Source organism: Apis cerana, linkage group LG1 (genome assembly GCF_029169275.1).
Source record: "Apis cerana isolate GH-2021 linkage group LG1, AcerK_1.0, whole genome shotgun sequence".
In the NCBI taxonomy this organism is placed as follows: domain Eukaryota; kingdom Metazoa; phylum Arthropoda; class Insecta; order Hymenoptera; family Apidae; genus Apis; species Apis cerana.
In genome coordinates this window covers 4,364,055-4,387,912 of record NC_083852.1, presented here as the reverse complement: position 1 = coordinate 4,387,912, position 23,858 = coordinate 4,364,055, and the positions used below count along the sequence as shown (strand labels likewise).

General features: G+C 20.8%; 3 protein-coding genes across 10 annotated transcripts; 1 reads left to right on the top strand and 2 right to left on the bottom strand.

The window, feature by feature from the left end:
* Positions 1–1,162: 1,162 nt before the first annotated feature.
* Positions 1,163–7,373, top strand: LOC107994723 (uncharacterized). Of its 3 annotated transcripts, none has more exons than XM_062078251.1 (10): positions 1,163–1,186; positions 4,165–4,335; positions 4,465–4,720; positions 5,152–5,256; positions 5,371–5,555; positions 5,921–6,142; positions 6,292–6,417; positions 6,645–6,789; positions 6,862–7,039; positions 7,160–7,373. In XM_062078251.1, the coding sequence occupies exons 1-10, from the start codon at positions 1,178–1,180 to the stop codon at positions 7,290–7,292; spliced, it is 1,530 nt and encodes a 509-aa protein (XP_061934235.1). In that variant the 5' UTR covers positions 1,163–1,177; the 3' UTR covers positions 7,293–7,373. The 3 variants fall into 3 exon arrangements, with proteins under 3 accessions (XP_061934235.1, XP_061934225.1, XP_061934219.1); XM_062078241.1 differs by lacking the exon at positions 1,163–1,186 and adding an exon at positions 3,454–3,546; XM_062078235.1 differs by lacking the exon at positions 1,163–1,186 and adding an exon at positions 3,501–3,768.
* Positions 2,061–3,192, bottom strand: LOC107994744 (proteasome maturation protein). Its single transcript, XM_017051788.3, has 5 exons — positions 3,010–3,192; positions 2,831–2,928; positions 2,681–2,741; positions 2,440–2,615; positions 2,061–2,240 (listed from the first exon to the last, which is right to left on the bottom strand). The coding sequence occupies exons 1-5, from the start codon at positions 3,010–3,012 to the stop codon at positions 2,153–2,155; spliced, it is 426 nt and encodes a 141-aa protein (XP_016907277.1). The 5' UTR covers positions 3,013–3,192; the 3' UTR covers positions 2,061–2,152.
* On the bottom strand, positions 7,357–23,580 carry LOC107994676 (vascular endothelial growth factor receptor 1). Of its 6 annotated transcripts, none has more exons than XM_017051685.2 (24): positions 22,853–23,580; positions 18,300–18,433; positions 18,027–18,210; positions 17,191–17,318; positions 16,596–16,731; positions 16,088–16,227; positions 15,841–16,009; positions 15,594–15,717; positions 15,293–15,486; positions 15,055–15,218; positions 14,724–14,859; positions 14,411–14,557; positions 14,192–14,329; positions 13,794–13,936; positions 13,430–13,589; positions 13,214–13,314; positions 12,858–13,008; positions 11,878–12,102; positions 11,489–11,657; positions 10,769–11,036; positions 9,976–10,307; positions 9,793–9,898; positions 8,912–9,531; positions 7,357–8,755 (listed from the first exon to the last, which is right to left on the bottom strand). In XM_017051685.2, the coding sequence occupies exons 1-24, from the start codon at positions 22,908–22,910 to the stop codon at positions 8,740–8,742; spliced, it is 4,143 nt and encodes a 1,380-aa protein (XP_016907174.2). In that variant the 5' UTR covers positions 22,911–23,580; the 3' UTR covers positions 7,357–8,739. The 6 variants fall into 6 exon arrangements, with proteins under 6 accessions (XP_016907174.2, XP_061934211.1, XP_061934178.1 ...); XM_062078227.1 differs by having other exon boundaries at positions 10,769–11,003; XM_062078194.1 differs by having other exon boundaries at positions 7,357–9,531.
* Between the last annotated feature and the right edge of the window lie 278 nt (positions 23,581–23,858).

The following is a 23,858-nucleotide window of genomic DNA, read 5'->3' as shown; positions in this document are numbered from 1 at the left end:
GTATAAAATAAAATACAAAACATTTAGATATAAGATTAAACACAATATAATTGATTTTAAATTGATAATAATAGTAAAATAAATCTATATTTCTATTATTCACTTTTCTTTTTTTCAATTTCTTTTTTTTTTTATTTGTTTTCAGTTTATCCTTTTTTTTCTTGTTACTATTTAAATATTAGTAAAATATGAAAGTGATTGCTCAAATTATTAAAGTTGAATGAATTCAAAAATTCAATAGCTTCTATTAAAAATTTAATGTAACTAATTTGTATAATTTGTATATAATTAAAATAATTACGTTATATTTGAATATTTTATTACCTAATTTTTTATAATTTTCAATTTTAAGTAATTTTCTATAATTATCATTTTATAATAAATCTATAATATGAATAATTTAAACTTTATTTGTTTAATATTTTAAATTATTATATTTAAGTACATAACATATATTATCTTAAATAATTTTTATATATATAAATATCTAGATTTTTATATTTTAAATACTATATATTTTTTTAAACAACAACAATAATATAATAATAAATAAGTTTAATCAAGCATGATAAATTTTTAAAAGTATATGGCACTTTAAATTTTAATTTATATATATATATATGTATTTATATATATATATATGTATGTATTTAAATAAATTTTTGTTATTTAATAATATAATATAATATAAATTAATATTATAAATAAATATATAAGCATATAATATAAATATTAAAAATATGTGCCGAAGTATATATACATATACACACACATATAGTATCGAAATATTTATATTAATAATTTTATTTTATTTATAATGTTGAATTTCAATGAAACATAATTAAGTATTAATTATAGTGATATAATAATATAATATAATTAATATAATTATAATATAATTATATAATAATAATATAATAGTGTCATATTTTTTTTTGATAACATATCGAAAATTATTTTATATATTTTGAATAAAAAATTATTTATATGTAGTCATGATTATTTATATCAAATATAAATATTTATACAATTATATATATTGATATATTTGTAATTTTTTAAAGAATAGTATATTTTAAATCTATAAAATTGATTATTGATAATCTTGTGAACTTTGTGCATTCTCCTCTCTAATAAAGTTAAAGAAATTTAAACTTAAAAAAGAAATAACATATTCATGCGAATGGTAAGTATTTATTATTAATCTTTTTATTAAATTTATTTTATACATAATATATATATAATAATTTTAATTATATATTTATTTTTATATGAATGATGAAATGTCATAGTTAATTTTTATTAAAATATCAAAAAAAATATATATATTAAATTATATAACTTTTTTTGTATTAGATATAAATATTTTAAATATTTAAAATTTTAAAGAGATTTTAAATATTTCAGAAGTAAATGCTTTAATTCTTGAACAATTTGATTGACTTTTTGTAGAACATTATCCAAATTGCATTGTATTTATTTATTATGAGACCATTTATCAGTTAAAAATAATTATTTAATTATACAATAATTATACAATAAATATTTCTTGAAGAATTTTGAATTAACATATTGCAATTTGTCAAATATTTATTTTTAGAAAAGGAAATATATTATTTAAATACTCAGATTTAGTAAAAAAATTAATAGAAGAATTTTGTGTTACTGAATTATATTTTAAACAAAAAAATTCTAAATTTAAATCTAATAAAGGAAAAAAACACATATTTATAGTGATTTGTACATAAAAAATTACATAACTTAATTATAAATAAAAGATTATAAAATATAATTTGTAATATTATTTCAAATATAAAGAAAAATTTCATATTTCTTTTATATATAGAAAATAATATGAATGTAAAAAAAAATAAAATAGAAACAATTTTTACATCAATCTAAATGCATTTACAAAATAATAATGAATTACATGTTGGAATTCAAGAAATTAAAAAAATATGTAATAATAGAATAAATTATCTTGTATGGTCAGATATATAAAGATATGTAATTTTTAAATTAATTAAATAAATTTAATGCTAATTATTTAAACCAAATTATTTAATTATAAGAATTAAATATTTATTGTTACTTGAATTTATTCAATAATAATACAAAGTAAGATTTATATATTATAAATAGAAATAAGCATTTACAATATTCCAAGACTTTTTTCAATAACAGCATGTGGTTGACCCATTTGTTCTCTAAATTCAGATATATTTAGTATATCTTCAAACCTAAGGATATAAAAAAATTGTTAAAATTTTAATATTTATTCATTAATTCAATAAATTCATTTCATTAATTAATATGTTAGAAATTATAAACTAAAACACAAAATATATATATATATATATATATATATCTAATGTAATATATAAATATATATTATCCAATTTAAATAATAACAAAAAATTCTTTAAAAAATTAATTTACCCTATTTCTTCATCTTTTCCAAGTAACACATCTTTCATCATATTTGATGATGGAAGAAATGGTAATCGCCCAATTTTTTCAGTTGCTTTCAATTCCATTGCTAAACGCATTGGAGCATGTAATCCTTGTGAATTTCTTAATAATACCATATTTATATGAGTACGATTTTTTTCATACTGAAAAATAAATATAATATGTGTAATGTAAATGATAAAAATGATTTTCATATTTATTTTCTTACATTTCTCTCAGATATTTCTAGTGGATGTCCATAACCTATATGTTGTCTAGATGCCGATAACCTAACAATATAGTAATTACATGATATATTTAATATTAATAATTGAGAATTTTTCATTCTTAAGAAAATTATTTAATAATTTATTTATACCCTGAAATCATGGGATTAGGTACACCATAATTGTCATCGTGAATATTGAATTGACCGTTCACAACAGGTTTTGGTATAAGTGAAGGTAAACCAAAACTCTAAAATATATTATTTTAATGTTATTATTTGAGTTTTTTTTATATATTTTTTCTTTAAATATAATTTATATTTTTTTTTACCATTATTATTACTTATATAAAATCCAAATTTTTATGAAAAGCAAGTCACGTTATATAGATACACAAACTTTATATTGCGTTCATAAAATCACTAAAATATCATTTGACATTTCCATATGCAAGTCATAACGGCATTAATAATATATAATATAGATGGAATTTATATCTCAATTTCTATTTTATAAACTGATTAATAATATCATATATTGCTGATTTTATTTAAGTTATTATATAGATTAACTATATAGATTTTCATAAATTTTATGCTTATATGTTACACATACAATATATTGTATTAATTTTTAATTTTTTCTTTTAATTTAATCTTAAATAAGAAGTTAAAAATAATAAAACTAATTTTATTACTATTTTAAATTTAATTTCGAAAATTATCAATATTTAATATTTTTTAAAAATATTTTATATCTCATCTGTTTATTTATCATATATATTTATCATATATAACTATATTTATCATATATAATTTTATCGATATAACAACGTGAAATGCAGAGAAAAGACATCAAATCATATATTGTATGTATTTAATGTATTTCAAATAATTGATCTTAGTTACTATTTACTATTATTTATATTATTATTCAGAAAATTACAAAGTAATTTTATTTATATTAAATTTATATTGCAATTGATTAATTAAAAAAATTAAAGATGACACATTACACATTACGCAGAAGAATTTCTCTTCGTGAATCATTTCTTGAAGTATTAAGAAGAAGATCAGTAGTTATAAGACCAGTAAATATATTGTATATCATTTTTAATGTTATTATAGCGTATTCTGTAAATTCTTTGAAAGTAAAAAAAAAAAATAAATAAATATTATAAATACGATATATTTTATGAATTTCATCTCTTCATATTCTTACTTAGTAATTATAAAGATTATAATCATTTATATTTATGGAATTGGAATTCAATTAGAATTCACAAAGATTTTCTTATTTTAATTAATTTAACTGCAAAAATTAAAATATTGCTTTTAAATTCTAAATCGAAATAAGGAAATGAAATATTTTAATTTTATATGTATGTATGACAGAAGCAAATATAAAAATATAACTTAATTATTATCATAATTATAATGATGTTTATAAGTAATATGGCCCATTTTTAATAAGAATAATTATATAGGTCAATAGGTTAAAAGGAATTTATCTTTTTCGAGCTGCTGTAAGACTTGTCTTGGAATATATTGAATGGTTGGTTGAAGAACCAGTGATTGAAGAAGTTAGCGATGATATCGCTATCAATATTCGAAGGGCAGAACAGAAAAGACTTGAAAAAAAAATGCTTACACTACAGGTATATAGAATTTTTAATATCTCTCTAATTATTGATGTTTAATATTTTTAAATATTTGGTATAATTATTATTAATTGATTTTTTATAATATAAATATCTATTAAATAATAAAAGTGATTTATACTTAAGGATCGTTCTTATTTGTTGACGAGACCAGAAAATCGAGCGAAAGAGGATAGAAGATATGTATATGAATTATTTAAAAAGTTTCGCGTATTTGTAAAATATCCTGAACGTTTGAGAGAAGTTTTAGCGGGAGTATGCTATTATCAATATTTACGAGCTGGTCGCGTAATTGTACGACAAGGCCATAAACCTCGAAATCAATATTTTATTATAAATGGAGAAGTCAGTGTAACGAAAACAATTATTGATCGTTGGACAGGTATATAAAACAATATTTTTTAACAAATTATTTTTTAATTTCATTGTATGAATAATAAAATTTTCATTGAAATCATACATCAAAATATTGTTTGAAAATATTTATTCTCTAAAATAATAGTTTTTGGAAACAATATAATAGTCTTTTCAAAAATGATTTAATAATTTTTATAGAGAAATATATGTATAACATATATCTATATATTAAAAATAAATGATTCTATTTAAAAAATTAATTTATATGATCTCTAAGCATCTAAATCTTTTCTTCTCTAAGAAAAAATATTATATTATATCCGCTTCAAAATCATTGAATTTTTATTTAAAATATTTTTAATATCTCTGAAAAACAAATGAAATTATTCTGGATAAATTTTTATTCTGGAACATGCATTTATATATATATATATTAAAAAATTTATTATTACTTAGGCGAAACGAAAGAAATTGATATGGGTATTTTAACTTCTGGTGATGTATTTGGTGAAATTGCGATGCTATGTAATATTCCAAGATCAGCAACAGTAGTTACATTAAGTATGTAGAATTATTTTGTTATTTTCATTTTAAAATATAACTATTTTATTATTTAGAAATTTTTTATTTAGATATAATTAAATATTATAGATATTTAATGAATTCTATTTGTAGCTTCAGTAGATTTGATACTTATTCCTCAAAATGAATTTGACGATCTTGTACGACCTTTTTTACAAAAAGAATGGGACTTATTACAAGATGCATTAATTAATTTTAATTATTTTAAATCTTGGGATGAAAAAACAATACGAGAATGTTGCATTCTTAGTAAAATAAGAGATTATCAAATTGATGAGGTACATAATTTATAATTTATATATAAATTACAATCATTTCAATAATATTCAATATATATATATTTAAATATAATCATATTAAATTAATATTAAAAAAAATATTTAAATATCTCTAAGATTATCAAATATTAATATATTTGTAATACATCATCTCAAATGAATTTTTATAATTATAAAAAAATAATTATAAAATATTACTATATATTTTGTACGATAATATTAATCGTCGTAATTAATATTAATTTAATCGTAAATATATTTTGTAATTAAATAGAAAAAATTTATTAAAATTAAATTAATTTTTTCTTGAAATTCTTTTTATTTATCAAAATAAGTATAATAAAATTATAAAATAATTATTTAAGGTTTTATTAGGTGATGGTAAAGGAATGGTGAATTATGTTCATTTCTTATTAGAAGGCGAATGTAGTTTAATAGAACATATGATTGTTCGTGAAAAACATTCTGTTTATGGAACTCATTATGAATTATATGATCCCGAAAAGGCAAAAAGTTTATCATGGTCAAAAAATTCAAAAATAATTGAAAAAATTGACGAATTGGAATACGAATATCAAAAAACTAAAGTATGATAATATTATAATAACTGTATTGAATGTGATACATAGTTATAAGCTCTTATATAATAATTTTTTTTTTTATTTAATTTTATACATGATATATATATATATATATATATATATATATATATATATATATAATTTTTGTTTTAAAGGAAAATGACATGGAGGTAGATGAAGATTTTGTAGATTATGCTCAACTTTTATTATCTTCAAAGCCAACTGATAGAAGAACAGATCTTGAACGTACAAGCATTATTACTACAACATTATTGGATGTAGTAAGTACAATATTCACGAGTAATTGTTATAACTTTCTTTTATTTAAGATAAAAAATATAGAAAAGAAATTAAAAATAATTAAATTGAAGCGAAACAATATTTAATATCATTAAAATAGATTTTTTGAATATTTTACAAAGATGGTTTTTCCTTATTTATTTTTTTAAAAAAATTCAGAACTATTTTAATTCTAAATCATAACTTTAAAAAAACTTTAAATGTATAGATAAACCAATGGCACAAAATTACGGATGTAGCAGAAATGTTAATGAGAGAACCTTCATCTATTTCTCAACAACGTTATCCGATTGACGTACGTACAATATTTATGCAAATCTGTACGTTTAGCAGGGGTGCATGTTTCGGATTAGGTAATATTTTTTTAAATTCATATGTCAATATATTATTTTAAAAATAAAAATAAAATGATATTTATGAATTAGGAGAGAATATGGTTAATCGAAGAATAGTAGCTAATACACCCGTAAGATGTTGTTTGATTCCACGATATTGGTTAAAAATTCATAATCGTGCAAATATTTGGGAACGCGTTAAACAATTTATGGATTCAAAATTTCCTACGAAGGAACAATTATTTCAAAACTTTGTAACGAATCGAAGGTATACTATTTCTTGTTGTTATTTATATTATTTTTTTTTTATTATTTCAATTATAAGATATTTGTTGAGATACATAAAACATATTTAATCATTTTTAATAATTATAATTTAATATTTCAGATGGTTAGAATATAAGAAAATTTTAGTTGATGATATAGGTGAACGTACAGGTCGACGTATTCGTAATAATGTAACAATACATGATGTTCCTTACGCGATTAGAATTGTAAGTGATATAGGCGTGGAAATATAATGCTAAGAAATATTTATGAAATTAAAATGTTATTTATACTTTCTATACTAATAACAAATAAAAATGTTGTAAAGATAAAAACTTTATTATACAAGTTTTTTAAATTCTAAATATAAACTATGATTAGACAATTTAAATTAATTCAACATACACATACGTTCTATATTAATTTGTTTTTTCATCCAAATAAAAATAGCTTACATTAAAATTAAACATTTCTCTCTCTCTCTCTCTCTCTCTCTCTCTCTCTCTCTCTCTCTCTCTCTCTCTCTTTGGTTGTAGTAGATACAAAATTTTTCCGAAATTCGAATGAAATTTTGCAATCAAGCTTACAATGAATTGAGTATTAAGTACTGATGATAAATCCATATATATAATTGAATATTAAATATTTTTGCATAAATTTTTTAAAAATAATTATTATAATAATAAAATCTCTTTTTACGATTAATAAATAAGTACATAATTGAAAATATTCCAATTAAAATTCATTGTCACATTCTATTTTACTATCGCCGTTATATATATATATATGTATTGTCATTATATATTTGTACGTTTTTATATATTTAATCAGTTCATAAATTTTCTTAGTTATATGATATCATAATATCAAGACACTTCATTAAATATTTAATTTGATTTATGTTATTTATAATATATGCTATTATAATATTTATAATTTTTATTTATATTTATTTATAATATTTTAAATTATAGTAAAAATTTTAATTATGTATAAAAAAACGATAACTTATAAATATAAATATACACGTATATATTGAAAATATATTTTTTTATTATAATTTTTTTGAAACAATTTGATTCATATGCGAAATATTAATCGCCTAAAAATATATCAAAAAATGTTTCAAAAAAATTATTTTATAAAAATATTGATTTATTTTTCCATTTTCATTTATTTTATAACTTGTATTAATATTAATTTAATGTCAAATGAAATTTTATTTTACTTTTTGATTTTTTTATATCAAATAATTATATTAAGTTTTTAAATATGAAAAAACAAAAATAATTATTTTATTTCAAAATATTTTATCTTCCGTTATTTTATTTTATATTTTTCAAATATCGTTTTATAACTTAATGAATATATTTTATTTCTGATATTCATTTATAATAATTACGCGACATTATATACTATATATATATATCAAACTTTCTGAATATCCAAGCTCATTAAGAAAATTAATCATGAATGATTTCATTTTATTTAAATCATTTTAAATAATTGTCGTCATGGCACATCAAAGATCAAACAAGATGCACGAAAGCAACATGTAATATTTGAAACTTATTTATATAATTAGTTTTTCGTATTTATCACTCAAAAACACACATGCTCACACAAAAACTGAATCTATAAATTGATAATAACACTTTTTCTAGTATTCATTTTTTTCCATTTTCCATCCATACCTATATGTCATTCCATGAAACCCCTGAAATAGATATTTTCCATTTGTTAATCATTATTTTAGAATAATTGTAACAATTTTTGTTCATGCATAGTTCATACTTAAACTTTCATCTGATCTGTTTCACGATTAACCATCACCACATAACTAGGATTGCTAAAACTAGCTGGCATTTCTAACCTTAAATCACTCTTCTGTTTAGGCATGTTTACGTAATTATCTTGTGTCCTAATGATAGTGGGTATAAAATCTTTCTCTGATATTGTATTTCCATTATTTAATTTTTCATTGTCATCAGAATTTTTTGAATCATTTTTATTCTTTTCATTCAGATTTATTAATTGACCATTTTGTGGAGTATTGCAATATCCAAAATCCCTATTGATTGGTCGATCTATTGTTTGATTTTTCATTGCCTCTCGCTGTCGAACGAATTCTGCTCGTCGTGCATGTACATTGATAGGTTTTAAATAAGGATCTTCTTCCTCTTGTTTTTTTAACATTGGTGATATTTCTACTGCGTCCTCTGAATCAGAAGTAGGCGATGGAAATTCAAAACAAGTACTTTCTTGATTTGGTCTAGGGCTGAATATTTCTGATTGATATCCCTGACTATTAGGACTCATACATAGGTACGTTGAATCGGTTAAATTTGAAGGAGGCAAATTTGAATAATCATGAGTGGGCGAGGAAAGTGTTGTATGATCAGGCGAAGAAAGCATTGTTAAATAATCATTTCGCCCACCTTCTAACATTGTTGTGTTCATATCCATGTAGGGATCATTTAAACTGATATAATGCTAAATCAAATGAAAATATTTAAAATGTATATGATTTTAATAATTGATTTTAATAATTAATGAGTATAATAATTTTATTCATTCATTTTAATATATTATATACATCGTGTACAATGATTACTATACTACATCATATTTTTGAATAAAATTATTGTAAATTTAAAAAAAAAATTTTAAATTTAAAAAAATTAAATTTTTGCAAATAAAAATAAAAATAAATATAAAATATGATAAATAAAAACATATTAACATCAAACTTACCGTTTTTACGCTTTCTTCTAATAGATCACCAATATTCTTAACTAATTGCGTGAAACTCGGACGCAAACTAGGTTTAGCCATCCAACATTGATACATTATGTTATATCTATGAAATTTGAAATTTGAAATAGAAAAAAATTATTTTTTTTTCGTTTTAAAAACAAAACTGCCGTTTTAACTTACATTTCGGAAGTAGCATATTCCGGTTGTTCCAATCTATATCCCTCAATTAGTTTCTGGTATTGTTTTTCAGCTTCCATTCCTGGGTAAGGTGTTTCAGCTAATGTAAAGAATTCCCATAAAACTATACCAAATGACCAAATATCTGATTGTGTTGAAAAAATTCGATCTCTAATCGACTCGATAGCCATCCATTTTATAGGTAATAGACCACCTCCTTTCTTTTTATAATTATTATCTTTGTACATGGTTTTTGCTAAACCAAAATCACAGATTTTTACAACATTATTTTCGGCCAATAAAATATTTCTCGCAGCTAAATCACCATGTAATACCTAATAGAATAATTATAATGGAATAATTATATTAATAATTATAATGGAATATTGAAATTAATAGATTCAATTATTTAATAATTTTTATTGCGCTTAGCTAAGGATTTTAATCAGAAATAAGATATTGACTTTGAAAACTAATTCTGAAACTTAATATTTATGATTCAAAATTCTCAAACATTCTTAAAGATAAATAATAATTTTTTTCTAATTATATATTATATTCTATATAATTATAATTCTAATTATGTAAATAATTCAAATTTTTTTCTAAAAAAAAATTATTTAGATTTTATGTAATAATTTTTTTTTTTTTGATAAAATATATTTCTCAGGATTTATCGCAATCGCATCCTATTCGAAAATTTTTTGATTAATTGATTAATTTGAGAAAAATCAATTTTATATTTATTAAATATTATAACTACATAAAATCAAATTATAATTATATATAAATTTACCTTTCTTTGACTAAGATATTCCATTCCACGCGCTACTTGAAAAGCCCAAGATAATAAATCTTGCGTACAAATCGGTTTCAAATTATGATCCTTATAATCACCCCGATAATTAAATCTCCATCCTTGGGATGAATTATTACTTTGAATACCTCCATCCGGTGACATGCTAATTCCTTGAGAATCCATTGCAGAAGTTTGATAATTCGTCGATTCGATGGCAGAATTATCACTAAGACTGCGAGAAAATGACAATGCCACGTATTTTATCCTGTCGTATGAACAAAAGAAAACACATATCCATCGTTAAGCACCACAACCCCATGCAGAACATAAATATATATAGTAACATATAGTTATGAAAAAAGAAATATAGAAATTGTAATAATTTGTAGATTCTGCATAAATTAAAAATCTAATATTCAGATATAAAATTTAGAAATGTTTTATGTTAGATCACAGTATGGATCACAATATGGATCACAATATGGATTTAAAATATTCATAATGGATAATTGATTATTAATGGACAATTGATAATAAATTATTAATATTAATTAATTATTAATTAAATATTATTTTATAATGTTAATATTGATTATTTTACATAAATTTTAATTATACATATTTTCATACATTCAAAAGATTATTGAAACGAAATGAAGAATTATTAATGAGCATATTAATAAGTAAAAATGTTATATGAAAAGATAAAAAACAAACCTATTATTACTGCTAACACTAACGGATCTGGTTAAAACATCTTGACCGATACTGGGATCGAATTTACCGGTTGTTGGATCTATTTGGTTGATAAAATCAGTCCTATGTCGTAATAAATAATTGTGTAAATTTCCAAATCGGCAATATTCTACGATTACTAATAATTCACCTATTTATAAAGAAGAAAAAATATTAAAATCAAAATTTAAATTTTACATAAAATATTAATATTAAATTTTAAAATTAAATTATAAAATTTTATTTATTGTTTTCTTCTTAAAACTGAGGTAGATTTAAAAAATTTTTTAATTTTATTTATTAAATTAATTATTAAATTATGTTATTACTTGTATTATTTTTTTAAAATTCCACAATTTTAAAATACTTACGTTTGGAAATATTTTTCGTACAAGCACCAAGAAGATTGACTACATTCAAGTGTTTACCAAGGTGTACCATAATTTTCAGCTCACTAGCAAGTGCACGAACACAAGTCGGAACTGTTGTTCGACGAACCATTTTTACTGCTACTGTGGTAACTGGTTCATTTTCGCAAATTCCTTCTGCTTCCGCTTTCATGACAACTCCAAAAGCTCCACTTCCTAATTGTTTCCCTTTAAATTAAATAATTAAGTTGAATTTCAATTATTAAAGTAATTTTTATAAAATATTTAAAATATAATTAATATTATAATTAATATTAAAAAAAAATTTTTTTTGAGATATTTAGAGAAAAAACATCTACAATTATTTATAATAATCGATATATAGAAGATTAAAATTTAATTTTTTTTACTTAGAGATTATATGCATTTCATATAATGTCTGTAAAATTTATTTTGATTTAAAATACTAGAAAATAATTTTTATAAAATTCAAAAAATATTTCAATCAAATATAAATAAGTAGTATATAATAAAGCAAAGAATAAGACAGAGATGTTTATAAAAAAAATACCAATAAATTATTATAAGATTATTATAATTTAATTAACAAAGAAACAATCTAATAAATGCAAGTACAATGTTTATATTAATAAGTACAATAAGCACAATATTTATTAATAAGCATAACATTTACATTTGATAAAAACTAATTATTAAATTAAATATGAGAAATATAATTATTTTTTTTAGATCAAAGTTTATCTATACAATATAGTAAAGAATTGATTATTAATTATTATACTGATTAATTTTAATTTTTTCTTGAATTCCGACCAGATTCAATTAGATGTCGGATTAAAAAATCATTTAGAAATAACTGAGGACCTGTATTTAACTACACACTATAAGAATAATACATATATACTAAATTTACATCTCATTTTACATATAATTACATATAGTTATATAATTATATTATTTACCTAACTTTAATTTTTCTCTTGGAAATTCCCATTTCTTATCGTAAGGAAGTAATTCTGCTTGATCATCCACTGTTAATTCTGGATTCAAACATTCCACTGCTCCTTCTTCAAAATGCATCAATCCTGCTTCCATTAATTCTTTTCTCATGATCTAGAATAAAAAATATATGTATATAAATATGTTTCATAATTGCAGAATATTTTTAAATCATGAAATCACTAAAGATCAAGAGTCAAAAAAATTATTAAAAAAGAGAATATTATTATTAAAATTGTGAATATTAACAAATAGAATCTAATTATGCAAATTTGAAAATTTACAAATAAAATATTATTGTTCAATAATACAAAAATACCTTTTCACGGCGAATCTTGATTGTAAAATAGACCACCAGAATTATTACTGTGATTGATAAGATGACAATCAATATTATTAATTCCTTCGGAACCTCTTTTCCTATGGATTTTAAAAAGTTTTGTAAGAAATTTTTGTATTTCACATAAATATATCATGAAATGTTTTATCGAAAAAAATGAAATCTATTCAATATTATTCAATTTAATTAAATTACCTTTGACTATTATATTTCCGTGTGCTTTGATTACTCCTAAACGATTCTCGCCTTTACATAAGTATACTCCACTGTCAATATCCCTTAAATAATTAATATGCAATTCTTGTTGACTATGGCTATATGTGAATTGATCACCAATTTTTATTAGTTCATCATTCTATAAAAAATGAAATAAATAACGTAAGTGATCAAGAATATTTATATATAATATAAAAAGTAATAAAAATATATATATATATATATTATATACAATGCTATTTTTCATTAAATAATTTATGTATTATATTAGTAAAATTATTTGTTAAATAATATTTAATTATATGATTTAGTGATATTTAAAAATAAATCATCAGATACTTACTTTATACCATGTGACTATTGGTTTAGGCATTCCACCTACAAAACACTTTAGTATTAATGAATTATGTGAATCATGTGTATTAATATCAATCGTAATTTCCGTTCCGTTTAGATTGGTTTCCTTCATAAAAGGTTTCACTGCCCCTAAAAAAGAAATAAAATTAGAAAAATCAGAAAGAAAAATCAGAAATTTTATTTATTTAATTTTTTAAATCAATATTAATTATTTGTAATAAATTAAAAAAATTTTTTAAATTATTTATGATTTAAAATAATTCATTAAACAAATTTTTCACGATTTATAAACAATAATTAAATTATTTCAGGTTTTTATATTATTATATACTATATTTTTTTTCTATATGAATTATATTATTAATATAATTATAAATTATTTACCGTGAACTTGAAGAAAGAAATCCATTTCTTCTTTATTGCTACATGTATAAATCATCGAATCTGCTTTAGTTACATTTTTTATTTTTAAGATCGAACGATAAGTAAATCGAGTCTTAGTTTGTTCAATCGTTAATCTACCTAAATGTTTCAAAAACAGCAGTTAATCAAAAAATTGGCAAAAAATATAATTCTTTTTTCAAAATATAATAAAAGATTTACCATTTTGTACAATAAAAGTACCGTTTGCGTATTTCCATTCGAAATTGCTCGTGTAATTATAAATGGAGGCAGCACAAATTAGTTCTAAATCATCGCCTTCGACTACTGAATCTTTTAGCTCGATTATACCGAAACCACCTTTTCCATCTATATTTTTGAAAAATCGATATAAAAGTATAAAATTGAAAAAAAGACATAAATAATAATATATAAAGTTTTTATCGTGATAATATCATGATTTTTTTAATAAATATGTACATATATTATGATTCGATGAATATCTTGCAAATAAAGTTGTAATTTAATTATTTACCAGAAACAAAAATGGTTTCAGTTTGAGATTCGCATCCAATAATGTTGCATGCGCTACAGGTAAGATGACCACTCATTTCAATAGTCATCTTTACGATCGAATGAAATCTGGTGTTCATTCCACTTTCTTTTGTGTTCTATAAAATTAAGAAAAATATCTTTCAAATAAAAATAAAACAAATATATATTATAAATTTATGAAGTTTTATAATATAAAATTTTTAATATATAAAAATTTTAATATAAAACTTTTCAATTCCTCAATTGTTTTCATCGTTTGTTCATATAAACATAATTATAATTAATGTTTATTTAAGGGAGATATTACATACTGTTAATTCTATCATGGTCGCATTTTCATAAGAAGGATAATAAGGGTACTTAATAAAACTCCACGTTATATTCGGTGATGGAAATGTTGCCACATCACAAGATATTTCCACCGTCTGGTTAGGGCTATAATAAGGCTCTACTTTCAACATTGGTACTGGTTTTACTGAAAAAAATGTTAATAAAAAACAATAAAAATAATAAACAATTTTTCTCTTCGATTATTGAAAATAAATATACCTAATACATCTAACGTAAAATTCAACATATCGAATTTATCTTGATTTGTAGCTTGAAGAGAATATTCTCCCATGTCCTCGATATTTAAATGGTTTATTCTTAAAATTGTATTAGTAGATTCTGTTTTTATCGCATATTTCGTTTTTTTTGGAGTTTCCCAATTACCTGTGATTTCTTCCCCTTTTGTATTTAGCCTGTATTTAGACATAAGATATATATTAAATATAATAAGATATTAAAAAATTTTTTTATTCTAATTAATTCTATTAATAATTTTATTAATACTATTTAAAATTATTACCATTTAAGAATAGGTTCTGGATAAGCATGCACATGTACAACCCATTGTATTTCACCACCTTCATGACGTTGATAATGTCTGATAGCATCTTGTGCTGTTAGATTGATAAATTTGTTTTCCGGATCTAAAAATATATATTTAGAATAGTTTTTAATATAAAAGGAAAACATTTTAGTTAAATTAAAATTAATTTTATTTTTTTTAAATAATTAAATAATTAAAAAAAATTATTTTAACTTCAACTCACCATGAACCTTAATGAAGACTTTTGTTTTTCTAGAATCATGAAATGATTTTATAACACATTCGTAGAAGCCTTCATCTTCGTATCTTACATCCTCTATAATCATTTCGACAATCGCTTTTTTAATTGGACCTGTTTTTTCACTGTAATCAACAGTCCTTATTCTAGTATTCTGGAATCATACGTAAAATTTATTTTTTTTATTTAATTTCAATTTAATGATTTGAATAAAAATAAATTATTTTCGAACCATATGGGGTGTACTCCAATTTAAAACATAATTCATATCTGTTTCAACGATTGTTGAGCAATTTACACGTAGAATTTGACCTCTTGTTACATGACGTAAATTATCCTCCGCAATTTTTGGTTCGTTCAATTCATGCTTCCCTAAAATCGAAAAAAAGATTTCAATCAATTCCAAGTTGTATTCAAAAAAAAAAAATGAAATAAAGAAAATTAAATTTATTTATTTATAGAGAATAATCCAATATATCAAATTAAAAAATTCAAAATATTTTCTATTTTTTTTTCAAAATTATTATAATTTAAAAATTATATTTAATTATATTAAATTTATATTTAAAATCTTATAGAGGAATTAATTTACATATTTAAAATAAATAATAATAAAATAATAAGTTTTTTTTGTTTATTATTAATTAAAGAATTATATTTATAAAAGCTATTTATATTTAAATTTTATTATAATTTTTAAAATAATAAAATTTAAAAATATTTTAAGAGAGTATACATACGAATCACAAGTAAATAATAATTTATTTCGTGGCGTACATCTGCTTGTATGACACATGTATAATAACCACCATCTTTCAGCGTGATGTTTGTCAAAGTGAAACCAATCCTTGGATGGAAATTTGTTTTATTCACAGCCTATAATAATAAATATAACTTTACTTAATATTTTTTATATTTTTATATATTTTTTTCTTATTTAATTCTATTTATTATTTATAAGATGTTTCATCTAATATTATAAAACAAAATAATAACATCACATAAAACTCTCTGTATCTTTCTCAACTTTACAATTAAGAAAATGATCAAAAAATGTTTAATCTCTGAAAACATAATATTTTAAAAAAATAAATATAAGTAAATTCTATAAATATTTTATTTTTCAAAATTAAAAAAATATTTAAAAGACATTTAATAAATATTTAATTTTTTTTTAAATTACAATCAAAAATTCAAAAAAAAAAATCTTTTAATATTTTTCATTTGTATTTATTATTTTATGCTCATTTTAAATGTTATTTTAATTAAATATTATTTGGTTTGATTATTATTTTGCCTAATAGATTATTAACAGATTAAAATAGATCAATTTACCAAATCACCAAGCAAGAGTTCAACTGTGAAATTGGGCGATGTTGGTCTACAAGGTATTAAAGCAGTTTCACCGACTACTACAGTTAATGAACGAAAATTATCTGTTTGCACAAACATGCTTCTATTCGCTGAAACAGAATAATTGTAGCATTAAATTTATGTATCAAGATCATATGATTTTATCATTTTATTTAAAAAATTATTTATAATCATTGTACATATCTGAACAATTATCTAAATAATATTTTATAATAATAAATTAATCTAAATAATATTATAGTTCAAATAAATAATGTAAATGTAGAATAAAATAATAACAATAATAATAATGATAATCATTACTATCTCTAGTATCAAGTTAATCTTATAATATAAAACGTATATTTTTTAAAAAACTATATTTTATGACATATTTCAATTCTGTAAATATAATTTCTCAAATTTTCTTATAAAATAATATATAATTTTAAAAATACATTTAAAAAATTGAATATCTCTGCTAATACAATTATATTTATTATATTTTTTATAAAAAAAATAATTAACAATAGTAAACAACAGAAGTAACAATAAATCCATGATAAATATTTTAATTGCTCTGTTTGAAAGATAGTAATAATAATAATAAATATAAAGAGATGCTCTCAAGAATATTTTTCGCAAATAAATATCGCGTTAAAAGCGATTTTCTGAGAATAAAATTTATTCTCAACATAATATCTATTTTTATTAGTAAGATATATATCTCAATATATTAACGAGAAATATTAATTATAACAACTCTCGAGAATTTTATTTTATTCATATTTTAAGAAATATTTAAAATTTCCACTTACATTGAACATAAACAAATACCAAGCTTTCAGATGTTTGAAAATTAGGATGTGAGGTAACTTGCAAAATATTACCGGGGCAACCATACAATCCCGTATCCCCATGAACAGTTTCGTTTCGTTTAAACACGAATTTATATATGTCATCTTCGAGATTTTCTTCTTTAAAAGGCGTCGAGGTGATGATCTATTTTAATGAAACAATTAACAAGATTAGTTTCTTTTTTTGTACCATATCGATATTAGCTTCTTTTTTTTTTTTTTATAAAGACTTACATTGGGTTCATCTTCAGGATAGACAAAAAAAATACTTTCGAAACCGGTGCATGTGATCTCCAAACTATCACCTTCATTTATAAGAAGCTCTGTAGCCTTTTCCGTTTCATCTATGCTCAATTGAGCTATTGAACCTGATAATGAAAAAATGAATTTTTGAAAAAATTAAAATTAAAAAATTACAGATAAATATCAAAATTTATTATAAGATTATCGAAACGGAATGGAATATCGAAGAACGTAGAAATATCAAAGAATATCGTGGAGATTTTTCGTAGAAAAAAAATAAATCAAAAATAAAATTTATCTATAAGAGTATGTTTTTCTAAGAGATAGATATTGAAAATGCAAATGAAGACGCACTTAACATAAAATGAAGGTGCACTTAACCGATATTGATAATCGATAGATTAATAGATATTCATATTGATAACATACTGATAACTCATATCGATAACAAACTAGTAGAGTATAATACTAATATACTAAATACAGATTCATATTTACCAATATGAATAAAAAAAAGAAATCAATTAATTATTTACATTTTCAAAATTTTATTTTAGAATATAATTTTCAATTTTCGAATTGAAGAACAAATAAAAATTATTAATTTTAAAATGAAAAAAAAATTATAATTTTAAAAAGATTTTTAAATTTTTCTTCAATTTTTTATTTTGATAAATGAACAAAAGTATAAAATATTATAATCAAAAACTTTCAACTAAAAACATTTATATTTGTAGATTTTCAGATCTTGGAACAAGAATATTTCGAAATATTAAGAAATTTTTAGCCGCAATGTCTTGTGGATAATCGATTTTATCTTCTATTCTTGTTACTATTATTTTGTGTAAAAATACACATATGTGCCGTACGAGAAATCGTTTCTGCGCATATACAACCGTCTCTAGGAAGGAAGTCCTTTCTTTCCTCTTCTGATAATGCAGCCACATTATCAATCAACGTTTCACAGAGAAACAAATAAATAAATCAGGAGCAAAGGCTGGCGAGAATCTTTTGTTAAATTTATTATTCTTTAATAAATCATTATTATGTAAAACAGTTTTTAATGTTGATGATATTATTTTATAAATAATTTTTATAACATTATGAGAAAAATAAACATGGATGCTTAGTCGTTAAGTCTTATTGTGACATCTTATATATAATATGATAAATGAATTAGTATTAAATTATTTCAGGAGATTTTTGATGTTGGATTATGATAGTATAAATGTATGGAATTTTTATATTATATTTTGTACTAAATTTCGTATTTAATTCAAATTGAAATAATATAATACTTATTACAATTTTTTTCAAATTAATTTAACAATTAAATAACAGTCTTATTTTTTTATAATATATTAATTGTAATATATATTGATATCTATTGATATTATCTATTGATATTATTGATATTATTAATGAATCTTAGGATCAAAAATTTTTTTAAATAATAAATGCTAAATCTATCAAAATTAGATTCTTTTAATATATACATCCAATTAATTCTTAAGGACTATATGACAACATCATTTTCAAGATAACAGTTGAAAATAATTTTATAACTTTTATGTACACACAAAATCATGGGACTTGTTGCCGTATATTGGGAAGTCTTGATAAGAACTGCCCAACCTACTGACGATAAAAGATGAAGAGAAATGAATGGCCCCTCACAGATTAACTTAGTATTCAGATATTTTCTTTTTGTCGTATAAATAGAAAGATTGCAAACAATAATTCGAATAATTAAATTATTTTTAAATTATATTTTTATAATACATATATTATGAATAACAAAAATAATAATAAATAGAATAAATAATAATTAAAAATGATTACATTTGAAACTAATTATTTTATATAACATTTATTTTTATTATTATTGATTTTTGTTTCAATATATATAAAATATTATTTTCCATTCTATATAATTTTATTTTATATTATATAAAACAATATTTTATTCAAATTCTAATGTATTAAAAACAACATATAATCTAATATTTGAATATATATTTTTTTAATTGAAAAAAAGATTTAATTAAATTATTTTGTAATCAAACTTTATTTACAAACGTAATATTTAACATATCTAAGATATAGTAGTACTTCTACGAATAAAAGATATGACGAGTTTTATTTGATCATCGTTATTCAAGTAAAATACCAATGTGTAACTAGTCGATCAAATCATATTTATTAGAAAAATTGTTAAATCATATTTATCAAAAAGAAATTTTTAAATCAATGTACTATGATAAATATTTTATATTTTATATTTTAAATGATATTTATTTCTTTAAAAAAATACAGCGTACTTTGCATATCACAGTTATTTTTTCACTCTATTAAGCATTACTCATACTAAATAAAGTCAATAATAAAGTCATCATTTTTAATCGCATTTTTAAGAAAAATTGTTTTTTTTTCGATATCATGTCATATAAATAAATTTTACATTTTCCTTAAACATACATTAAAAATAAAAATATTAAAAAAATATTAAAATATTAAAAAAAAGATATAAAAATAAAAAATATTTCATAAATATTTCATTTACAAATATTAAGAATATTAAGAATTTTATTGCATGAATTTTTATTATATATGATTCTTTTCCTTTCTATTAAAATACTTTTTCAAATAACGAACAGAAGAGATGCAAGATATTTGCGCGGGAAAATTCAAATAAGATACATGTAATATATTATACATATAATATATTCCTAAAAAAATTTTAAATCAAGTTTCAAATAAATTTTTAATGATATTCATGAATACGAATTATTTATGTATTTTTTCAAAAAATATCATGGTATCATTTATAATTTTATGATATAGAAAAAAAAAATATTATATAAATTATTTATTCCCCTATTTCTAAATTATTTATCTCTATTTTATTTATATATATATAAATAATTTATAAATAAATTATTTTCTCTGACATAACATATACGATAATAATTTAAAAACATTAAATTGCATTGATAAAAGAATAAAGATAAAAATTTATTTCATGAATTCATATTTCCTTCAATGTTTCTGAAATACACTTTGATATCGATCAATTTTATCGTTCGTACTTTATATGGTTGTTTCATATTGTTATATTTAACGATAAATTTGTCAATTCTCAACGGGATACAGATACCTATATATTTCAATATAGAATACATAGATATATTCCAATGGAATGTTGTAATTAGATACTACTGTGAGTTGATTGATCGTTACATTTATCTGTGATCTATATTTTATAGGTTATCATAAGGAAGGAAATCATAAATAATTTATTTTAAGTATATAAATTTTTTTCTGCATAATAAGTACTTAGTTATTTAATACATTTCATTATCTTTAGAATTAATTTATGATTTATAAAAATCATTCAAAAAATCTGATATCATTATGTAAGAGTATTAGCAAAATAACAATGACAATTTGTAATTTGTAAAATTATGATAATATTGCACAATTATTATATCACATAAGAAATATTCTTTTTTTTTTTTTTAATTTTTATCCATATGAATTTTATTGTATTAATAAAATAAATATTGTTATAATGATATAGGATAAGTATAGGTTTTATTAATTGAATTTTGAATATTTCATTTTATTTCTTTTATTATTTGCCATTCATTACAAAATATTTTAAAAATCAATTTTTAAGAATCATAATTTTAATCTATATAGTATGTTAAAATTTCAGTTCAAAATGAATGGAAGTTTTTTATTTACTAATTATTTACATATAGGATGCCAAAATGATAATGAAATATTTAAAATGAATCTGATTTATTCCTATATTATTTTTAGAAATAAATCAGAAGATTTAAATTAGAAAAAATAGGAATAAACGCATGCGATTGATGTATCTAATTATTATGCAAATTGCAAAAAGTTGATTATTTGTTTAACGCGTCATTAAGTTCGAGATGTTTTGTACATCAAAATAGACAATAAATCAATGATATAATTTAAGAAACGATATTGTTTTAAGAAAAATATTTGAAGTATTTCATTGACTAAAAATTAATGAGATTCCAAATTTTATAATTTACAAATTAAATAATTATTTTATAATTTCAAAATTCCAATATTTTAAAAATAAATTCTAATTCTAAAATTTTTATACATATAATTTTCAAAACACTATGTTTTGAATAACAATATATGTATATTCCAAGAATTATTATTCTATAAAACTTTATTTTTCTTTTTTATTACAATAAAAAAAATTTTAATAAACTACAAATCTTTGAAACTAATTCAATCATTTGTCAAACCTTAACCTAAAAAGCATTAATAAAATCTTAAATAAAATAATTAACTCTTTAATATCATCAATATATGTAAGATCAAATATGTTCCTTATGATACGTGACTCTCAATGAGATACACAATAACAAGTGGTATGCAGTATTCAGAAAACCTGTTTCTCTTAGCGTGACTCAATGGTAACCACGTGATCATGACACCTCACCGAAACAACGAATTGGTCGCCAGGTGAATATAGATGACAGGTAAGGCATTACCTCGATTGAGAGCAAGGATAACTATGATTGCATTGACTATTCTTGAGACATGTATCATCTTCGTTATCTTTATTTATTACACATACACCGATTTTTAATTATTCACTGATCATTTCATATTTTCAACAAGGAAATACACTGAAAGCGACAACCTCTTTCATAGAGGAATACGCGTGGATACATACGCGCCACCATGCACGATCACCAATGTTCGACGTACTGTTTCTCACTGGAGGAATGAACCGAACGAACGGGTTACGCACAAGTACGATTCTACGAGCCCCACCCTGACCGATTCTCTGACTATGTGACTGGTATTACGAGTTATCGTTGACGACGTCATCTTGTTCTCCTTCATTTGGTCTGTATTCGAATTTAATCGCGGGAATAGAAGATTGGAGAACCGCCATGTCACTTTCTTATATACGTTCAATTGGGCATGCGTAATATTTGAATTTTTTAAAAAAGCTTAAAGGATGTTGGTTCATAAATTTTATCAAATTGATAATCATTCAGCGTTTTTCTAAAAAATATTGGGACTTTTATTTTTGTATAAAGAATAATAGATATTTTTGTATGAAATTTATCTAATCAAATATTATTTTATTTTTCTAAAATTAAATAAACAAAATTTAAATTTTCATATGTTTTGAAATGCTGGATTTTAATTAAAAAAGATATTTTATATTAGTTATTTTTAATATGATATATAAAATATATATATATGAAATAAGTTATTTATCTCGTGTTTTAATAATAGTTTGCATTGAAGAAAATTTTTAAAACTTAATGATTTGCTATGATATTTTTTCAATACGTATGCAAATAATTTTTTTGAAATTAAGCTTTGGGAAAAAATGAATAGAAAAATATTTGTTTAGAATAATATACATAATACATAATACATAATACATATACATAATATATATAAAAAAGGATTCTGTATAATAATAAACAATGGTATTATTAGAATTATATTGCGTGTATAAATAGTAAATGATGATAA